Source organism: Eleutherodactylus coqui, chromosome 6, assembly GCF_035609145.1.
Source record: "Eleutherodactylus coqui strain aEleCoq1 chromosome 6, aEleCoq1.hap1, whole genome shotgun sequence".
Classification (NCBI taxonomy): domain Eukaryota; kingdom Metazoa; phylum Chordata; class Amphibia; order Anura; family Eleutherodactylidae; genus Eleutherodactylus; species Eleutherodactylus coqui.
Window position 1 is genome coordinate 190,813,427 of NC_089842.1, and position 21,809 is coordinate 190,835,235.

The window sequence follows — 21,809 nt, forward strand, 5'->3', positions numbered from 1 at the left end:
TTCCGCTGCAGCCGGAGTTCAGCCGCGTCTGCCCGGCAGTTCTTCTGAACTGCTCTCTGTAGTATTCGGCAGGTGGGGATTTAAAATCCCCGCCTGCTGAATGAGCTGCCTCTGATTGGTCACAGCCTCACCAATCAGAGGCAGCTCTCACTCACACCCATTCATGAATTCATGAATGGGTGTGAGTGAGAGCTCCCCCTGATTGGTCCCTGCGCTGAGCCAATCAGAGGCAGCACTCACTCACACCCATTCATGAATTCATGAATGGGTGTGAGTGAGAGCTGCCTCTGATTGGTGAGGCTGTGACCAATCAGAGGCAGCTCATTCAGCAGGCGGGGATTTTAAATCCCCGGCTGCTGAATACTACAGAGAGCAGTTCGGAGAACTGCAGCCAGCCGCCGCTGAACTCCTTCTGCTGGGACCGGGTGAGTATATATATATATATTTTTATTTTTACACATTTCTGGATGAATTGCAGGGAAGGGCTTATATATTTAAGCCCTTCCCGAAAATTCATCCCGCGATCGCCCGCAGCGCATTGCTTTCAATGGAGCCGGCTGTATTGCCGGCTCCATTGAATTCAATGGGCTAACATCGTTCTTCTCTGCCACAGCTGTGGCAGAGAACGATCTTTATGCTGACAGTGCGGGGGGGGGGGGAGCACTCTTGCCGCTATTGTGGCTTAATAGTGGGACCTGGGAACTTGAGATGCAGCCCAACATGTAGCCCCTCACCTGCCCTATCCGTTGCTGTTTCGTTCCCATCACTTTCTTGAATTGCCCTGATTTTCACAAATGAAAACCTTAGCGAGCATCGGCGATATACAAAAATGCTCGGGTCGCCCATTGACTTCAATGGGGTTCGTTACTCGAGACGAACCCCCAAGCATCGCGATAATTTCGTCCCGAGTAACGAGCACCCGAGCATTTTGGTGCTCGCTCATCTCTAATACTCACCTTTCCGCTGCAGCCGGAGTTCAGCCGCGTCTGTCCGGCAGTTCTTCTGAACTGCTCTCTGTAGTATTCGGCAGGTGGGGATTTAAAATCCCCGCCTGCTGAATGAGCTGCCTCTGATTGGTCACAGCCTCACCAATCAGAGGCAGCTCTCACTCACACCCATTCATGAATTCATGAATGGGTGTGAGTGAGAGCTCCCCCTGATTGGTCCCTGCGCTGAGCCAATCAGAGGCAGCACTCACTCACACCCATTCATGAATTCATGAATGGGTGTGAGTGAGAGCTGCCTCTGATTGGTGAGGCTGTGACCAATCAGAGGCAGCTCATTCAGCAGGCGGGGATTTTAAATCCCCGGCTGCTGAATACTACAGAGAGCAGTTCGGAGAACTGCAGCCAGCCGCCGCTGAACTCCTTCTGCTGGGACCGGGTGAGTATATATATATATTTTTTTATTTTTACACATTTCTGGATGAATTGCAGGGAAGGGCTTATATATTTAAGCCCTTCCCGAAAATTCATCCCGCGATCGCCCGCAGCGCATTGCTTTCAATGGAGCCGGCTGTATTGCCGGTTCCATTGAATTCAATGGGCTAACATCGTTCTTCTCTGCCACAGCTGTGGCAGAGAACGATCTTTATGCTGACAGTGCGGAAGGGGGGGGGGGGGAGCACTCTTGCCACTATTGTGGCTTAATAGTGGGACCTGGGAACTTGAGATGCAGCCCAACATGTAGCCCCTCGCCTGCCCTATCCGTTTCTGTGTCGTTCCCATCACTATCGTGAATTTCCCAGATTTTTACAAATGAAAACCTTAGTGAGCATCGGCGATATACAAAAATGCTCGAGTCACCCATTGACTTTAATGGGGTTCGTTACTCGAAACGAACCCTCGAGCATCGCGGGAAGTTGGACTCGAGTAACGAGCACTCGAGCATTTTGGTGCTCGCTCATCTCTAGTAGACACCGATTTTAATCCATGCATTTGTGGGAGATGTCCTACATGTATTTTCTGTATTTTTGTCAACAGTGAAGATGCTATGTTGTGTTTCCAGTCTGAACCTCTGGGGGAAGGGAACATCACCCCCCCACCTCCACAAGAATTGGAGGAGCAGTGCTCTGTGTCCATAAACTGTTCAAACCGGTTCTAACTGGCAAAAACCTATCTAGGAATGTCTTTGTCTTTGTCTTGGTCAGAAAGGAGAAACAGGATGTTCTTCTCATGAGACCAAATTCAAGAATGAACTGAGCGTGCTCACCGAAGTTCCTCCCAGATGGATGACATTACAAGCTACCTCAAACATACCTCCCTCTGAGAATGACCTTTCAGTAGAGATGAGCGAGCCTACTCGGCCACGCCCCTTTTTCGCCCGAGCGCCACGATTTTCGAGTACTTCCGTACTCGGGTGAAAAGATTCGGGGGGGCGCCATGGGTGAGTGGGGGGTTGCAGCGGGGAGTGGGGGGGAGAGGGAGAGAGAGAGGGCTCCCCCCTGTTCCCCGCTGCTACCCCCCGCTCCGCCACGCCTCCCCCTGCCCCCGGCGCCCCCCGAATCTTTTCACCTGAGTACGGAAGTACTCGAAAATCGCGGTGCTCGATCGAGTAATTACTCGAAACGAGTATACTCGCTCATCTCTACCTTTCAGCTCACTAAATAATGTAACTGTATCCTAAATTACTTCACTTCCTGTGTTGAAATTTTATTTAAACTTTACGCGCGTGAATAAAGATTCAGACTCTTTTGGGGACACATGATGGTCAGACATGTGGTCTTTGAAAGGCTCTCTAGGCCTGCCCATATTATCTAATTTGAAACACACAGTACATCGAATAGTGAAAATTGCACGAACACATTTCATATGGTGTTTCCATATTTTTGTCCACCCCCTATATATTGCTCCTTAAGACCCTCAAAAGGATAATTCATGCTAATTCCTACTTTGCTAAAGAAGTTGTCTCATCAAAGACAACCCCTCTTAAAATGAGGTTCCTTCTACCATTAATGGAAGTCCAGAGCATGTAGGTGTTATATACAGTACTTTATGGCTAGTATGGTAGCACTGATGGTGGCTGACAATACCATTGGGCTTTGTAGCTGGCACTGTTAAAGGCATTGTCCTGGATCAGAAAAAGGTGGCTGCTTTCTTTCAAACACAGCCTGTCTGTTAGCCGTGTATGGTTCTGTAGCTCAACTCCATTAACGTGAACTACAGCTGAGCAGCAATACCACACACAACCTGTGGACAAGTGTGGTGCTGTTCTTGAAAGAAAGCAGAAACATTTATTCTCAACCCTAGAGAACCCTTTTTAAGGAAGCACAAGGCATCTGAAAAATCTGCATGTGGCATGCTGTACTCATGGCATGTACCTGTTCCTCTATCCGTAGCCATAGGTTGGTAGACATTTTAGTACATAACGTGTAATTATAAAACCTATTATATGTTGATAATGGATTATACTTTACACTTATATTTTACTACCTTTAGAGGCATTTTACAGTATTCATTGAGCAAAGGGACATCAAAAACCAGACGTCGCAGGAGCTGCTGAAGCATGGAAGGTCGCATGTGGCTGCAGAAAAAAAGCAAAGATTTAAAAGTTCGGGATGACAAAACTTGTTAATTTTTTCACAAAAATGCATTATTCTATTGTACATTATCATAGTAAGAGTAAGCCAAGAGAAGGGTTAATAGCAACATACATATATATATATATATATATATATATATATATATATATATATATATATATATATACACACACATATATATATACTGCATATATATGCCAATTCCTATTATACAAACTGCAGATGACTAGACCTCGCCCTTCTGTACTTAATGCATTCCCTTATATTTCACTTTACCTATAGATAAAAGACACGAATAGAACAAAGATCTCCATAGTAACAAGATACGCAGCCCTGACATCCTCTGCTACTCATGTTTGTATGCATACCTGCATCAGTGACGCTATTGTGTGAGAGTTTAGAAAGACGTGAATATAATCCCCAAAGCTACATCATTTCAAAGGGTTTACAATGTATAGAAGGGTAAGTGACGTACATACAGAAGACATGAAGCAGTAAACGGTGCAGTAAAACACTATACGCATTACTGGTAGTCTCCTGATTTCTGCTTTGTGCACATTACATTAGGGCCATTAGTAAATGCTAATATATATTGTTGCTTTCACTAGATACTATGGATTATAACTAGAGATGAGCGAACACCAAAATGTTCGGGTGTTCGTTATTCGTAACGAACTTCCCGTGATGCTCGAGGGTTCGTTTCGAACAACGAACCCCATTGAAGTCAATGGGCGACCGGAACATTTTTGTATTTCGCCGATGCTCGCTAAGGTTTTCATGTGTGAAAATCTGGGCAATTCAGGAAAGTGATGGGAATGACACAGTGACGGATAGGGCAGGCGAGGGGCTACATGGTGGGCTGCATCTCAAGTTCACAGGTCCCACTATTAAGCCACAATAGCGGCAAGAGTGCCCCCCCCCCCCCCCCCCCCCACTGTCAGCATAAAGATCGTCCTCCTCTGGCACAGCTGTAACAGCTGTAGCAGAGAAGAACGATGTTTGCCCATTGAATTCAATGGAACCGGCAATACAGCCGACTCCACTGAATGCAATGGGCTGCCGGCGATCGCAGGATGAATGGTCGGAAAGGGGTTAAATATATAACCCCTTTCCTGCAATTCATCCAGAAATGTGTTACACTAAAAATATATACCGGCGTATAAGGCGACGGGGCGTATAAGACGACCCCCCAACTGTCACCTTATACGCCGGTAATACAGTGGAGCAAAGAATAAAAAGCATTACTTACGTTTTTAGATGATCTGCGGCGCTCCTGCAGGCTGTCACTCCCTCCTGGTCCACGGCAGACAAGCTTTCTCCACGAAAGACTTTAAATCCCTGCCTCCAGAAGCACATGTGCCTTCAGCCAATCACAGCCAATGACAATGATGTCATTGAATGGCTGTGATTGGCTGTGTTTCTGGAGGCGGGGATTTCAAGCCTTGAAATCCCCGCCTCCAGAAACACAGCCAATCACAGCCATTCAATGACATCATTGTCATTGGCTGTGATTGGCTGAAGGCACGTGTCTTTCTGGAGGCAGGGATTTAAAGTCTTTCGTGGAGAAAGGAATACTCTGCCGTGGATTAGGAGGGAGCGACAGCCTGCAGGAGCGCCGCAGATCATCTAAAAACGTAAGTAATGCTTTTTATTCTTTTCTCCACTGTATTGCCGGCGTATAAGGTGACAGTTGGGGGGTCGTCTTATACGCCCGGTCGCCTTATACGCCGGTATATATTTTTAGTGTAACACATTTCTGGATGAATTGCAGGAAAGGGGTTATATATTTAACCCCTTTCCGACCATTCATCCTGCGATCGCCGGCAGCCCATTGCATTCAGTGGAGTCGGCTGTATTGCCGGTTCCATTGAATTCAATGGGCAAACATCGTTCTTCTCTGCTACAGCTGTTACAGCTGTGCCAGAGAAGAAGGATTTGTCTTCTATATGTTCTCAATGGGGTCAGCGCTGCTGCCGCTGGCCCCATTGAGCGCATATAGAATGCATCCATAGCGAGCAGCGGGAGGGGCAGACTTTCATATCAGGCGGACACCTTATCTCCCCAGCCACTCACAGCAGGGGGGTGGTATAGGGCTTAAACGTTGCAGGGGGAAGTTGTAATGCCTTCCCTGTCTTTATATTGGCCAAAAAAAAGCGCTAACGTCTCAGGGAAGAAAGTTTAATTTACCAGAACACCGCATGGTGTTCGTTACGAATAACGAACATCCCGAACACCCTAATATTCGCACGAATAGCAAGCTCGGACGAACGCGTTCGCTCATCTCTAATTATAACCCTGATTAGGTCCTAAATGTCTTTAACTCCCCTAAACTTTTTATTTGTTAAGGCCCATTTAGACACAACGATTATCGCTCAAAAGATGTCTTTTGAGCGACTTTTGAGCAATAAACATTGTGTGCATTCAGCGCAAGGTGATCGCTCAAACGCTGAGCGATCACCTTGTGCTCCGAGCGAGGTATGCAGAAGACAAGCGGGGCTGCTTGTCTTCTGCATCTAGCTGTTCTCTGCTGGGAGCACCCGGCTGTTATACAGCCGAGCGCTCCGAGCAGGGTATGCAGAACACAGCTGGACCGCTGTGTTCTTCATACTCCGCCTGTGTTAAACAATAGTATCAGTTGTATCCCGCTGTGAATCCCTGATAAGGCTCATCATTGTCTATCAGCATACTGAAAGAGAACGATGAGCGATGGCTTAACAAAAACGGCACGATGTCAGTGCAGTTACACACAATGAATATCGCTCAAAAGACGCTCACCTCTTCTGGTTATAGTCAAAGGACTCACACCATACTGAACACTTATGATGGTGCAGATTAAGGACTACTCAGGATACATTTAAGGTATATTTTCCTTATCTGGTTAATACGCATTAATAAATGTAAAGTTGTATTCTGATATCAGCCTACCTGCTCGAGACTTCACCTTCTTTTTCTAATTGGAGTACGTTTCTAACATGCCCAAACCCTGATTTTGGCTGCCAGGTTTGTGGACACTGGATTGGTGAGCTTATCATTTATTAATTTTTTTGTTTTAGCTGTGCTATCTAAAAACTAACAAATACGGTATATGCTGCAGTACTGTACCTTGTTTGTACAACAGAAGTCAATCGCCAGACGCTCCAAACATGCACCAGTAATTAATCTGCATGATAAATGTTTGGATTGCTACGCAACAAAAAGCTGTAGCGGTCATATACACTACTGTTATGTTTATCTGTTAAACAGAACCTTACAAATATATTAGTGTGCAGCTAAAACGACATCTTTTTGTATTTGGGTTAGGTTGGCTTCACAAGACCAGGTTGGCTCCGCATGCAAGATCCCGCAGCGAATTCCGGCTGTGAAGACGGCCGGTGACCCTGAGGTTTTTGCATTGCCATTGGTCATGTGTACTACAGATTTTTTTTCAACACTTGTATTTCCTGTGCTATCGCTTAGCGATGACACAGGTAACCGCGGCCCGTATACAATTAACATTGACTTCAACAGAGGCAGTTTGCGCCGAGTCTGCGGCAAAATAGAGCATGCTGTGATTTTTTTCTATGCTCACGGAATACGCAATTCACACTCATGAGTGTGAGTGAAAAAAAGAAATCACATGCCTTTCAATGCGTGCGATTTGCTGCGGATCTTCTGCATGGACGCCGATCACGGATTGTACAATAGGAATCCGATCAAGTGAAGCTGGCCTTAGAAACCTTTTACACGAAACGAATGTCAGGCAAACGATGCCCAACAGTCGTCCCCGTGTATACTCTCTCCCTTGCTGTTACACAGACGTGAGTATCGCTGGATCCCTCACAGCGCGGCCAGCAGGGAGGCGGGGCGGGTGGAGGAGAGTTTTCACCCCGCTCTCCCCCGCCCCTCTCCATTCACTGTAAGCAGCGGCCACTCAGTACTGAACGGATACCGTTTACATTGAACAATGGTTGTTCAGGATTTTAAACATGCTTAAAACTGAATGACTGGACGACTGTTCAAAACTCTGCAGGAGTCTGAACAACCAGAACAATTACACTGTGCAACACAACTCTTGTAACAGATAAGCAGATTGGCGGCTTATAGTAACTTTAGTGCGCTGAATTCAAATATGATATCCATTTTTTTCTGCCACGTAAGGTATTCCAGTTATGGGGAATAATGTAATCCAATTACCGTTGTATTGTATCTTTTGGAAATCTGCCTATACAATTAATCCAGTCAGCTCACCATTAACCTTGCTTAATAAAAAGAATAACAAAAGTGATACTCACTGCGCACTGACTGAACACTATAAGGGTAGGTTCATGTAACATATAGGGTATTTTTTCACGAGGCGGAAACACTACGGAGCATCCACCAGTAAGTTGTAAGTAATGAACTGTGTTTTTACAGGTCACTGGTTAGACTGGCACTATTTTTCAAAATGTAATAAGAATATGGCTGAGTAAGGTGAGCAGAAATCCAGATTTAGGCGAGACAGTCCTGCTTTGGGACCCTGTGTCCCACCTTCCGACGTGAGCCCAGCAGGTCATCCATTTGTCCTGCTTTTGGGACTTTTGTCCCACTTTCAGGACGTCTGGTTACCATAGTGATTACAATCCGGGGTGCCACAGCTCCCCAGCTTGTAATGACTGTGGGGCCGCAGCGGATGCACACACTGACGTCACACGTTTAGTGTGTAAATCCAGGATCTTCTTCCGTCTCCCCTGACCTCTCCTCTTCAGTTCTGCGAGAGGAGAAGGGAGAAGGCACTGCTGCAGGTGCACACACACTTCCTCCCGCAGCAGTGCCGAAAAGAGGAGGAGGGTAAGTTTCATGGATTTTATCAGTGTGGGGGGTCACTTTTGCTACTGAGGGTCACTATTGCTACTGAGGGTCACTGTCGGGGGTCACTATTGCTACTGAGGGTCCCTGTGGGGGGTCAGTATTGATACTGAGGGTCACTGTGGCTGTCACTATTGCTACTGAGGGTCACTATGGATGTTACTATAGCTACTGAGGGTCACTGTGGGGGTCATTATAGCTACTGAGGGTCACTGTGGGGGACACTATTACTACTTGAGGCCACTCTGAGGGACACTATTACTACTGAGGGTCACTGTGGGGGACACTATTACTACTGAGAGCTACTGTGGGGGACACTGTTACTAATGAGGCCACCGTGGGAGACACTGCTACTACTGAAGGCCACTATTACTACTGAGGCCAGTGTGGGGGTCACTATTACTACTAAGGGCCACTATGTGGGACACTGTTACTACTGAGCGCCACTGTGGGGGATACTGTTACTACTGAGGGCCACTGTGGGGGACACTGTTACTAGTGAGGCCACTGTGGGGGACACTGTTACTAGTGAGGCCACTGTGGGGGACACTGTTACTAGCGAGGCCACTGTGGGGGACACTGTTACTAGCGAGGCCACTGTGGGGGACACTGTTACTAGCAAGGCCACTGTGGGGGACACTGTTACTTGTTACTAGCGAGGCCCCTGTGGGGGACACTGTTACTAGTGAGGCCACTGTGGGGGACACTGTTACTAGCGAGGCCACTGTGGGGGACACTGTTACTAGCGAGGCCACTGTGGGGGACACTGTTACTAGCGAGGCCACTGTGGGGGATACTGTTACTAGCGAGTCCACTGTGGGGGACACTGTTACTAGCGAGTCCACTGTGGGGGACACTGTTACTAGCGAGGCCACTGTGGGGGACTCTATTACTAGCGAGGCCACTGTGGGGGACTCTATTACTAGCGAGGCCACTGTGGGGGACTCTATTACTAGCGAGGCCACTGTGGGGGACTCTATTACTAGCGAGGCCACTGTGGGGGACTCTATTACTAGCAAGGCCACTGTGAGGGACTCTATTACTAGCAAGGCCACTGTGGGGGACTCTATTACTACCTAGGTCACTGTGGGGGACACTATTACAACTGAGGTCGCTCTGTGTGTGGCAGCATAAATCTAGCTGCCACACACAGAGCAGAAATGCTCCCCCTCACCTCCTCCATAAGCTTCCTGCTGGCAGCGCTCCGCTCACCTCCTCTGTAGGCTTCCTGCTGGCAGCGCTCCCTGGCTTTTAATTCCCAGCGGCCTGGTCAGATGCAGTGCCACTGTTCAGGTGATGCTGATCAGGTTAGGCCACTACAGGCAGCTGGAAACTGGAAGCCCAGGAGCGCTGACAGCAGTAGGCCTACGGAGGGTAGCGCTGCAAAGCATGAAATCATTTGTGGGTACGTGGCTAATTTTCTGTCAAAATTCGCACAAATAGCATGGATTTTGACTGTTTTTTGGATGCAGAAATGCTGCGGAATTTGTTCCCTGTCTTTTTTGCAATGGCCCTGTACTTTTTATAGCGACAAAGGTAAAATCATACGTTGTGATAAGCCCCACCCCTGACCACGCCCTTCTATCCCGCTTTGATCGTGGGAAAATCTGGTCACCTTAGGCTGAGCAGTGTTGATGTCTGAACAACCCAGACAATTTCTGTGGACAGTTCAAAACAAAGATACAGCGGAGGAAAATAACATCCTTGGTAAAGTGGGCCTATCACAAGTATTTCAGAATAAAGCTTGGTGACCAAGATAAGAAGTGGCACCGCACATCATCTGTGTCATGTAATACTCATCACACACAGTGGCTGAAAGGCAAGAGTACAATGCCATTCACCATTCCGATGGTACGGTGAGAACAAAGAGACCACCATACTGACAAATACCAAAGGTTTCTCCAGAAAACAGAAAGATTAAATTCTGTATCCAGATCTACCTTCTGCAATAATACCTATGCATGACACCAGATTACCTATTCCTGATCCAATGGGAGGGTTGCTATTGGCTTCTGGCTGTGCAGTATCCCTGGGACGACTATGGTGGTTACTATTACTACTCAGGCCAATATAAGGGACACTGTTACTACTGGGCCACTATGGGGTCACTATTACTACTGGGGCCCTGTGGGGTCACTATTACTACTGATGCCACTGTGGGGAACACTATTACTACTGTGGTTACTATGGGGGTCACTATTACTACTGAGGTCACTGTGGGGGTCACTATTACTACTGATGCCACTGTAGGGAACACTATTACTACTGAGGTCACTGTGGGGGTCACTAATACTACTGGGGCTTCTATAGGGGTCACTATTGGGGCTCATTCCTGTGGACGTAAACACATCGTATTTGCACAACCAAAAATCACTTGCACCCATATTTTTCGCCTGCTCTGGCGTGTTTGTTTTTAAGTACACAAATACACTGCATATTTGCGCATACAAAAAAGAATGTAGACAGGCTCATTGAAATGGTGTGCAAATAAGCAGGTTTCCTGCATACTCACTGCATATTTGTGCCTGTCCATTAACTTCAATGGCTTATTGCAGTGTGTAATACACCCCAACAAGGTCATGCTGCGTATTTTTTCACATGATTGTACATTGTGTGAAAAAATACAGTCATGTGAACAAACCCATTGAAATGAATGAGTTCTATTCACTGCATATTACGCCCACAAGACATGTCAGTCATTGAAAACCGTTACAAAGGGAAGTACAATCCTAATATGATGCGTGGCTTTTGCTGGTTCTTACAGTGGGAAAATAATGTTTCTTACAGCAGGAAGTCCAGAGCCAAGCGTCATTTTCCACCAAAAACATTTGAATAGTAATATTACGGCACGTCCAAACTGTTATCATCCTAAATAAAGGAAATGGTTCGTAACTTGAACAAGAGACGTGCAGCTAGTATTCAATGTTACCAGTGGAATCAGCAGGTTGTAATTTTACAGAAACATATCAATTATTTTCTGTTGTGAAAATTAAAAAAAAAATTGTTGCACAGTGTAATCGTCCCATGTAAAAGGGCCTTTACACAGTCTTCTCCTGCGTGGCTTACATGTGATCTGAATCTAGCATCACAGTAATAAAATAAAGTCTTACTGGCATATGGAAAGCAGACATTCTTCAATTGTGTCTCTCTGAGCTTTGGTTAGAGAGCGCCCCTTGGACAGTCTGTATATTGTATGCAGGGTGGAATCAATTAATGCTGCATAGTGCTCAGTGCCCGAAAATAGAGGAGCACAGCGAGTGAGCAATGGGAGAACTGCGGAGCAAATATATCTATTCAAGGCAAGAGCCATCTCTGTGACACTCAAGGAAGCCTGGAAAAAAGAAGACAACTTGTTTGAGAGAATGCATTAGTACATACAGTTAAATCACTGCAACATAGATAATGTAGACTAAGGGCAATGGGGAAATAACCAACAAGTACACTAAAACAGAAAACTCCACATACGGATATGCATTGTTGCGGAAACTAGTGGAATAAAAAAAGTCAGGTTTTAGCAAAGAAACAGGAGAGATTTGGGGCAAGAGGACTCTAGCAGTTCTGCAAGTTATAGCCTACATTCACAGCAGGACTTTTCTCTTAACAAAAACAATAAAAGATCGGGTTTCACTCACTTGAAAATCTGTTATCAGTGTTGTCCAATAGACAATGATCATTACAACTCACCCGTAATTTGAGTTTCTCGTGACAGCACTAAGAGAGAGGGATTCCTCCCCTAGTTGAAAAAATAGGCAACTTCTCGCTTTAATATTTCTATTTTTCTGCAAAGGCACCAACAGAATGGAAAAAGATGGTGCCATCATGGGATTGAGAAGATCGAATTACCAGTGAGTTGTCATTGTTATTTTCGCCCCCTCCCACAACACTATCGCAAAAGATATACTAGAAGGAAAAATCAGGGCGGAACAACACCTTGGAGAACCTTGGAGCCAATGTGTCAGCTTGTGTGTTAGGAAATGTTCGCTTCAGAAATATCAAATCTATGGTGTTTGAAAAACGTTGAGCGAGAAGACCAAAGCGCACCTTTGCAGATTTCATCAATGTTAGCCTCTATACACTCAGCCCAAGGTGTGGCCACAGCCCTGATGGAATAAGCCCCAAGACTACCCGGTGGAGAAATCTCCAATAACAAAAAACAAACTAGATAGCCTGTCTGATTTATCATGCAATAGAATTCCTGCTAATTTTCAATGTATTGTCCCTCGTACTAAATTGAGCACACAGATTCGGATTTTTCTCCATTTCTTGGTACCCTGAAGAGGACTCTTAATGGACAATGCCTAAAACTCTGCTACCTAATTGGCCAACATTATTATCACAAAAAAGCATCTGTGTGTAAATGGGCCTTTAGAGTGTGATGTGACCTTCAGAGCACCTCAGGAGTATTGCACTGCCCCTCGGCCTGAGTAAAGTGTTAAGTTCTGCAACATTCAAGTGTTTTGTACAACCTAGTGTGACCAGAAACCATCCAGTATATTGTGCCACTGAGTGTTTATAATGATCAAGATTTCAAGCCACTGTTAAAGAAAATAAAGTCATCTGTTCAACTGCTATGTTCTGCCATATATCTTATAGTGGAAGCCCGTATGCATCCCTTACACAGGGTGGGCAGGGATTACAGATGCTGATTTTGTTTTAGATGTTCATCAAACTGGACTAGCTAGAAAAGTAAACATCTAGCTGCACACAATGGTTTTAAATACCATTTAAGTCACCTCCTAGGATTTCCTTGAATGTAATGCCTCTGATGCCGGTAGGAGGACAGTGCCATGAGCTGATGTCACATCTGGTTCCTCTAGACCAGGGGTGGGCAATTAATTTTCCCATGGGGCCACATGAGAAATTGGAATGGTTTTAGAGGGCCAGACCAACATACGAAGGCTCCATGCACATTGCCTTAATGGGGCCGTATTCCAGCCGCCCGATTTGCGGCCAGAATACGGCCGCCATTCTTGTATTTCTCTCCGTGTTTAGTCTCATAATGGCGATGCAAATTGTAATCTTTAAATACAGCTATCTGCTCTCCACAAACTAAACACACAGCTTTACCTTTGGTTTCAGTAAATAAATATTTAGAAGTCCATTCTTTGTTAAAAACTCGGCATTCTGCATCAATTTTTCTTTTTTTAATGTTAGCCGCCATATTTAAGGGTTAACAGCTAACCTCGGAAAATAGATTTTTTTTAATACACAGTAGTATGCTCCTAGGAGAGGGCACAGAGAGCTGCCCCAAGAAGAGAGATTAAAAAGTGAATATTATTAGTATTATTATTCTAATTACAATGCAAAGGGAAAAGTCCTGACACTTACCAATGACGAGCGTGGAACGATTGTCCTGGCACTCCCCAAGGTCCGCAACGAGCATCCTGGCACTCAGAAGTTACAGTGGCATCACTTACTCAGCATCGGGAAGCAGTGAAACTACAAACTCCGAAGCCTTGTCCATTTTGTTAACTTATGTGCTGTTTAATAAAGTTATTCAAGCCTACGTCATTGGTAGAGGTGCTTGAATAAGTAAGGCCTGAATAACTATTAGCACAGCACAGAAGTGAACAAAATGGACAAGGCTTCGGAGTGCATAGTTTCGCTGCTTCCCGTTGCTGACACCGGACTCATTGGTGAGTCACCAGGACACTCTTTGCGGGCCGGTCCGAGCTATTCAGCGGGCCGGATGTGGCCCACGGGCCGTGCTTTGCCCAGGTCTGCTCTAGACATAAGAACTCAGGATTTTACAGGACCTGGGAGAAGCAAGTTACCATTCCAATGCCCCAGCACATCCAAGGTGTGATGCAAAAACTCTGACCTAGTTGCTGCTCATGCCACCCTGTTGTGCTGCCCATAGAGAACACTTGGATTGGGCTGCAGCCTAATCCTCGGCAGAGATTGAAAGGGCCAGAACCTCAGGAACATCTCAGATGCCACCAAAAGAGACAGTCTGTGGCAACTCTGGCTGAGATTCCTGAGGCTACAATAGCCTCTGGTCCCATGCAGCCCATGAACCCCTACACCAAAAAAAAGTGAAAAAATATTTTAAGAGCTCACAAAACCAAGCTCTAACAAGGGATCAGGGATTAAGGGATCAGGAAACCATTGCCCGTAGCTATTCTGGCAATCGGGTTTTTCTCTCCCTAGTGGGTTGTTCCTTCTCTTTTGTCTGCTGTTGTGGGAGAAGGGAATGTTTTTTCCAGCAAGTAGAATTTCATTACTTCTCCATTGAATAAAACAGCGCTGTGCTGCAATACTAGATGCGAACCATGGATAAATGTAGATGCTTTTCCTCATCCCAGACAAGCTCTTTAAAAATACATAGAAAAACAATGTCTCCAAAATACTGTTCAGCACAAGAATAAGATCTCTTTCTCTCTGTGTATGTATGTATGTATGTATGTATGTGTGTGTGTGTGTGTATATATATATATATATATATATATATATATATGTATATATGTCACCTATCAAATCAAGCAAGGTATAAAAGTGCGGCATTAAATTAATGAAAGAAGGGGAAATGATGAATACGAGTATGACACATGATACACTTTCAATTTATGACTTCACAGAAATGTATATAAAGTTTTATAAATTGTTAAACTCTAACATTATGTTCTTGGCCGCAGATGAAACCTTTGGGCAATGATGACGCTTCACTGTAATAACTAATATTGAATGTTTATCTACATATACACAATACTTTCTAATGATTCTCTCTATTAGAGGAATGTATAAAGCATATTCTAGCTCCCTCTACTGACACATGTATAAGTAGAATTCAGTTTTCCTCTATGTTCTGTAAAGTGGAATATATGATGCTGATCTCCCAATGATAGTGCTGGGTAACAGACTGTAGGAAGAATGAAGAAGTTGCTCTGCTCAAAATATATGCTGGAACACATTGTAAGGTAAACTCAGCTTACTGTGTCAAGAGATGCTGATGCTCTAAGATCAGGTAAGAAGGCCACCTCCAGCAAATGGAGGAGGAAACTTTGGTCCTTAATACCATAGACACGGTCCAGGAAAAGCACCATGGGAGCCTTGTGATCAGGGCAGAAACTGGCTGCCATGTCAGGTTCAAACACTGTGCCATCTGAAAAAAGGGAAATATAAACTCTCAGACTGCTACTTTGTACTACTATTTCACACAAGCAAACAAATAGATGCATGCACACTTAAAGCGGTTCTGCCAACATAGGGGATAGCTTTCTGGTAGATGGGGGTATGATCTCTCTGGGACTCCTATCAGTCCAGAAAATGGAGGTCGAATTAAGCAGTAGCACATTTGCGCTGCCACTCCATTAATTTCAATGGTAAAGCTGGAGATTGCCAAGTTCAAGTGCTCAGTAATCACCGGCACTCCCACCAAAAAGAGTAGAAGTCACCGTTCCATTCATATGAGGACCTTCGGCATCACAGTTCTCAGTTTAAGTGGGGGTCCCAATGGTTGGACCAGCACCTATTAGAAAGTTATTCCCTATATAATGACAAACTATCGTTTAGTATTGTTCTGAAAATCTATTCCATACGTGTGATTTATATATAACCTTTATGAAATGTATGGAACAGTTGCAGAAATTTCTGTTATTTGTATAGCACCACCATATTTCGCAGCACTTTCAGGTAACTTATTTATTACCCCCCACTAAGCTGGGCACTCATTTCCATCCTCGGAAAGGATGGAAGGCTGAGTCAACCTTGGGCCGGCTACCTGAATCACAAGGGGATTGAACTTACAACCTTCAGGTCATGAGCGAGAGCTTAGGACTGCACTTCTGCTGCCTTACCACTCTGCGCCACATGAGGATCCTAAAATGTTCACTGGGTATATCCCTTAAAATATAACTTTTATTAATCAATAAATATAAAATGATTGGGCCTCACAAAAAACAGACAAACTGGAACTAACAAACACAGAGCAAGAATTTTAAACCCTGGAAAAGGACCAGAGAAAATATATGCAATTGACACCTCTATTACAATGCAGAAGTATCCTGCAACGTGAGACACTCTAATGCACTCTTTTTCAGTCACCATTGGGGATGGATGTCACCCAAAGATTAGAGGACCATATTAGGATGCGTCCTTCACAAAAAGATGAAAGGAGGATGATCGTTCCATCAAGGTAAGTGGTTTACGGAACACCTCCAATGGTGACGTACATTCGGGCTCCTATTGTGTCTCATCAACAAGGATCAGAATTATTAGAGGTGAAATGACAAGAGGCCACCAGGCCTATGTCTTCTTAGTACACAAACCCTCTTAAATAAGAGATAAAATCTGGTTCTTGACCAGGTAACTGCCCTATCTGGATAATAGCACCGGGCTAAAGATGCTGAAACAGTAGGACACCAGCAGCAGCCTATGATAGGTCCTTGTCCGTGATGAAAAAAGAACTGTATATAGTTTCGTTTAGAATGGACAAACCACAAGCAAAGCTTCTGCTGATGCCCCCCGAGAAAAAATACACAAGTGGCTGATAGATTATCAACCACAGGTTATCAATCAATGAAGAATCAAATTCTGCTAGAAATAACCAGAGAACCACTATTAAGGTACTGATGCGTTCTCATGCAGAATATAGCTTCAATAACCATTCAGGACGAGATTCAGAAAAACCTTCTGAGAGAATTATTAATGCAGAAATGGTTCGTACTAGTTCAACGCGTTTCTGTCATACACAGACTCATCAGGAGCCGTAATCTATGATGGTGTCATCAGACACGAAATTGTCCTTGGTAGTTATAACGTTTCTCTAATCTATGATACAAAGGTGCCATACACTGAAAATAATGCTGTTATCAGGCAATGAATATGAAACCCTGAACTTCCCTAAGTAGTTAAGTCCTCCTAGATGAGAAAAGGAGGAATTCGCTCCTCTAGATAAACCTAACCAGATTAAAAGGGACACTAAAATAGAAGATAACGCGTCCCAAATAACCCAAAAATTGATTAAACCCCTAAAAAAGGGGAGTTTTGGGATAGAAATGACAAACTGGGAACAATATCCACAGAAAACCAGCAACCCCACGATATGTGGAGAAAGCTTCTAACAAAAAGGTAAACCCTAATCCGGTAGGAGACAGAGCAAAAAGTTGGAAGGAAAGAGTGAGAACAGCAGCTCCTGTCTTGATGGTAGACAGGAGGGAAATGATGACTGCACAGGAGTTGTGTGTCTTAAATGAGGAAATCGAATTATAGGATCCTAAAATGCAATTAATACATTACAAACCTTCTTTAAAGATGCCTGTCGCTTGCATTTACTATATAAAAGTAATCCTAACATATGATGTGCCAACAACAGATGAAAGTAGCTAAACCTTTTTCCTCTTCCTCAGTGCGTGCAATCCTTAAAAATTTGCCTTTCCGTGCTTCCCACGCTGTACATTCAACCTGCACTTCCGGCTTCAGCACCTGCACAATGACATGCTTCAATGATGTCATGCACATGCACCAAAGCCAGAAGTGTGGAACCAGTGTGGTCTTGCTAAAATGCACAGCCCCCAGCCTGAGCTGGAGATGTCAATCATCAGCAGGAAGAGTGTGGTTGCATGGAGTAGAGAGCTCGGATGAGTTCAGCAGTGGAGCCACCCATTGGACGGTTTGATATAATTAGCATGCCATTTCGGAAGTGCAGAAAGTTGAATTTTTGGGGACAGAAGGTACTGAGGAAGATAAAAATAGAAAATTATAAATATAGGTGACAGACTTTCTTTAAATGCTATGTATAAAATAAAATAAAGCCTCTAATCCATTTTCAGTGGGAAAGCAATATGGCAAAGAGTCCATTTTCAATACCTAATTCTCTTGAAAAATGCATATGTTTAAGAATGGCAGCAGCCTACTGCAGTGGCATCTTTAGATTGGTCATCAGACAGGTGTAGCTCAGTGATTTATCACAGGCCACAAAACAAAAAGATACATAAAACTTCAGTTCCTTTACTTCTATATAATGCTTCAATGACAAGGCCACATAATTGGCTTGTAAGGAGCTGGATCCCATCCGTTTTAGCACTAAATATACACCATTGACACTGGCTATTCGTCTGTTCTTGAGAGCGAAGCCTAAATCAAAATGGACTTGAGAATTATTTGGCCTGTTGATACAAGTGACTGATAGAATTACATTAGGTCCTCTGAGATTTTACCTTTGTTAAAAGCAGGCAGTTTCAATGGGATGCTAATAATCCCGACCAGATCTTCTGTGGGCACCAGTGATCTGAGAATGGAGCGGATTCGTATAGCTTCACCTTTACCAGCTTGGATCAACTAGAGACACAACAGGAATGCAGCATTTAACATCCGGGCTCACAGGTGGTTTCATTACACACATAGTTTATAATTAAGCATCCATTAAATGAAACAATAATTGCTGCTTATGTTACTGCAAAGTGTATTGTGTCTGCATGCTACATAGAAAGGCTGTTTATGTCCCTGCTTATATTTCTAGCAATTCAAAGTACCAGCTAAAGCTAAAAGATGATTCCCATTCCTAATGTCTACCTGGGTCTATTTAAGAGTTTACTTTTAAGGTTGCTACAACACAAGAGCTAGCGGTTGCTGCTAGTACTTACGTTTTCCAACAATTGCTGGGCTGAACTTGCAAGGCAGAGGCGTAATTTGAAGCTTCTGGGCCCCAATGCAAAACCTGTAACAGGGTCCCCAACTATAATGCTTTATTCATAGAACTGGGCTCCCTATATGGAGAAGAGGGGTCTTATGGGTCCCCTAAGGCTCCTGGGCCCGGGTGCAACCGCATCCCCTGCATCCTCTATAGTTACGCCCCTGCTGCAAGGGCATGTGCAGTAGTAGCATCTCTCCCCTACAAACACAGGAGCAACTATGCTGATTGCAGTTGTCACCTGGACATCGAAGTTTAGTGAATATGAAGAATTCAGGTGGCAGCTGCAATCAGTGTTTCTCCCTCTGTATTTTGCAGGGCAGAAACACTACTATTAGAGCTCCTGCACAATTGCGTTTCTGTCGCCCATTTGCAATTTTTGTGCAATGCGTTTTTAACATTAGAAAGTCCTAATGACCTTCGCGTTAAAAAAAACAAGCAAAAACGTGCGAGAAAAATGCAAGTGCGGGAGCCCTTATATGAGCGTTTCTTCCCTGCAAAACGCAGGAGGAGCTAAGCTGATGGTCACCAGCACCTGGACATGGTAATTCAGTCACTATGATGGTTCCAGGTACTGGCTTTAATCACTTTTTCTTTGCCTGTGTTTTGCAGGGGAGATAAGGGAGATGGAATAAAGCACTGCTGTGTAATAGCAGCCTTAAAGAACAGATCTTGTCCCTGATCTTTAAGGCAGGCTTCACACAAACATAAGCACAATTGCGCGCGCCTGAGTGCTGTGGTTTTTTTGCACTGAACTATGCTTGTATGCACGTGCATCAGCATATTTTCCTGTAATTTTTGCGTCTGCATGACATGTTCATTTGCGTACAGCTAATTAGTTCCAGGTGTATTCTTTTTCTAGTGCAATTACACAGTGTTTCATCATCTTCTTGTGTGTTGCGTGTGCATTTGTGCACCCCCCTCATTGACCTTTATGGGGGCCTTTGTTGAGCAGATACACAGGAAAATACAGCATGTTCTATTTTATAATGTGCGGCCAAAATAAGCACACAAAATACACACGTGAACAAACTCATTGAAGTCAATGGGTTCTATCCACTGCGTATTGCATGCGCAAGTTTTGCAAGCGCAAATACGTCTGTGTGAAGCTGGCCAAACTATAGTTATCTCACAGTCTAGAGCTATATTCACAATTTTGCATACTTCAGAGCTGAAATCTTCAACATTACCCGCTTACTCAGTGTATTCATAGTGCTAGTTCTGGTGAATTTCATTCCAGGAAGTGTAGCATGATGAAGATGTGAGAAACACTATCCCAGTGAATTATTGGCACTTGGCAGAGCTTTTAAAGGGATTCTCTACTTTGGAAAATCTGCACTTGTTAGAAAGGGACAGGTCCTCCAGAGCACGTGGTGCTCTTCATCACAGCTCTCCATCCTGACAAACAGATGAAGGTCTTTGGCACAGGACCCCCCTTTGTTACTTCAGAACTCGCTAATATGGATGAATTTTCTAAACTGGAGAACCCCATTAATGGTGTTTCTGGTGACCAACTGGTTGAATGTTTCCAACAGCAACCTGCAGAATTGTGAATGTACTGCGAATATTAACCTAGAATATAAAGCAGGCTGTGACTCAGATCAGTGAAAGATAAAACATAAGAGAAGGGCTGTCTAAAATAGAAATGCACTTGTAAAGCAACTTGCATCCTCCTCTTTGCATCCATCTCATAAACTGGCATAATATAAAATCTAAATTTACTGCGCTACATTCATGCTGGGTTACAAACACACTGCAGTATTTGCATGCTTGTACTTTGCTTCTACATAGTGTGTATTTCTGTCACATACATGTGTTTCTGGAGCGCAGCGTCCTAGAAGGTCAATAAGGGCTGAATAAAAGGACATTATAGCATTTCCCATGTGTACAATCTCTTCTTCTTCTTCATCTTCTTCGACCCTAAATTAATACACAAAGCATAATTACTATTTGTGAACAATCATAATAGAAATTAAGTTACCATATTTAAAGGGATTCTGCCTGAACTACAGGCAGCATAAACCCAAAACCGAGATGTCTGTTGCCCCTATAAGTGTTTTATTCTGAAACGACATACTTTGAAGTTTGACTCGAAACAGAGCTCCGAATTACAGGGGTGGGCCGGACCGGCCTTTCCCCGCCCACATCTTGCAGAGTGACAGCTCACCCCACTTTATGTTTAGGTACAGAGCGGTCAGTCATCATGCAGTGGGCAGGGAGAGGCTGACACGGCCCACCCCTGTGACTCAAAGCCCAGGGAGACTTCAAAGTGTATGCATTCAGAAACACTGCAGCATTTCAGAATAAAACTCTCACGGAGGCAACAGACATTTCTGTCTTAGACTCAAGCCGTCCGCGTGAATCTGATGACAGAATCCCCTTTTAAAGAATATTGTATTATCTCAGTGGCTCATATAGAGGTGAAGTTAGCTGAAGAAAAATTATGTGATGGCGGCACTGGACCTCAAAAGCAAAGGATACATCGAAAGCAACCTATACTAAAGGTAAATTGTTTTATTGGAGAGAACACCAGGTGTTTCATGTCTAAACTGGACACTTCATCAGGTATATTGCACATAAAGGAGCAATTGCACTATTTAAAGCGGCCCCAAGAAAAAAAAGAGTTTCCAGACAGGCCTAAGGTCATTGTACACTGCGGCAAACATCCAGTTTTCAGTTCATGCAAGAAGATAAAAACACATAAAAGCAATATGAAAACATATTTTAAAAACATGTGAATCACCTGGTCACTGGGTTGAAAATGTTGGAGCTGTTGATATCGTTCTGTCCAATAGTGTGATTCACCTTCAGTAT

The 21,809-nt window shown here is 44.2% G+C and overlaps 1 protein-coding gene across 1 annotated transcript in view; it reads right to left on the reverse strand.

The window, feature by feature from the left end:
* Positions 1 to 21,809, reverse strand: part of RYR3 (ryanodine receptor 3) — a 680,585-nt gene that overhangs the window by 365,867 nt on the left and 292,909 nt on the right. The window contains exons 45-49 of the mRNA XM_066572425.1: positions 20,807 to 20,915; positions 18,523 to 18,643; positions 15,298 to 15,467; positions 11,476 to 11,696; positions 3,432 to 3,522 (exon numbers count right to left, since the gene is read on the reverse strand). Of these exons, the coding sequence (XP_066428522.1) occupies positions 3,432 to 3,522; positions 11,476 to 11,696; positions 15,298 to 15,467; positions 18,523 to 18,643; positions 20,807 to 20,915 (712 nt within the window). The remainder of the gene's footprint in view (positions 1 to 3,431; positions 3,523 to 11,475; positions 11,697 to 15,297; positions 15,468 to 18,522; positions 18,644 to 20,806; positions 20,916 to 21,809) is intronic.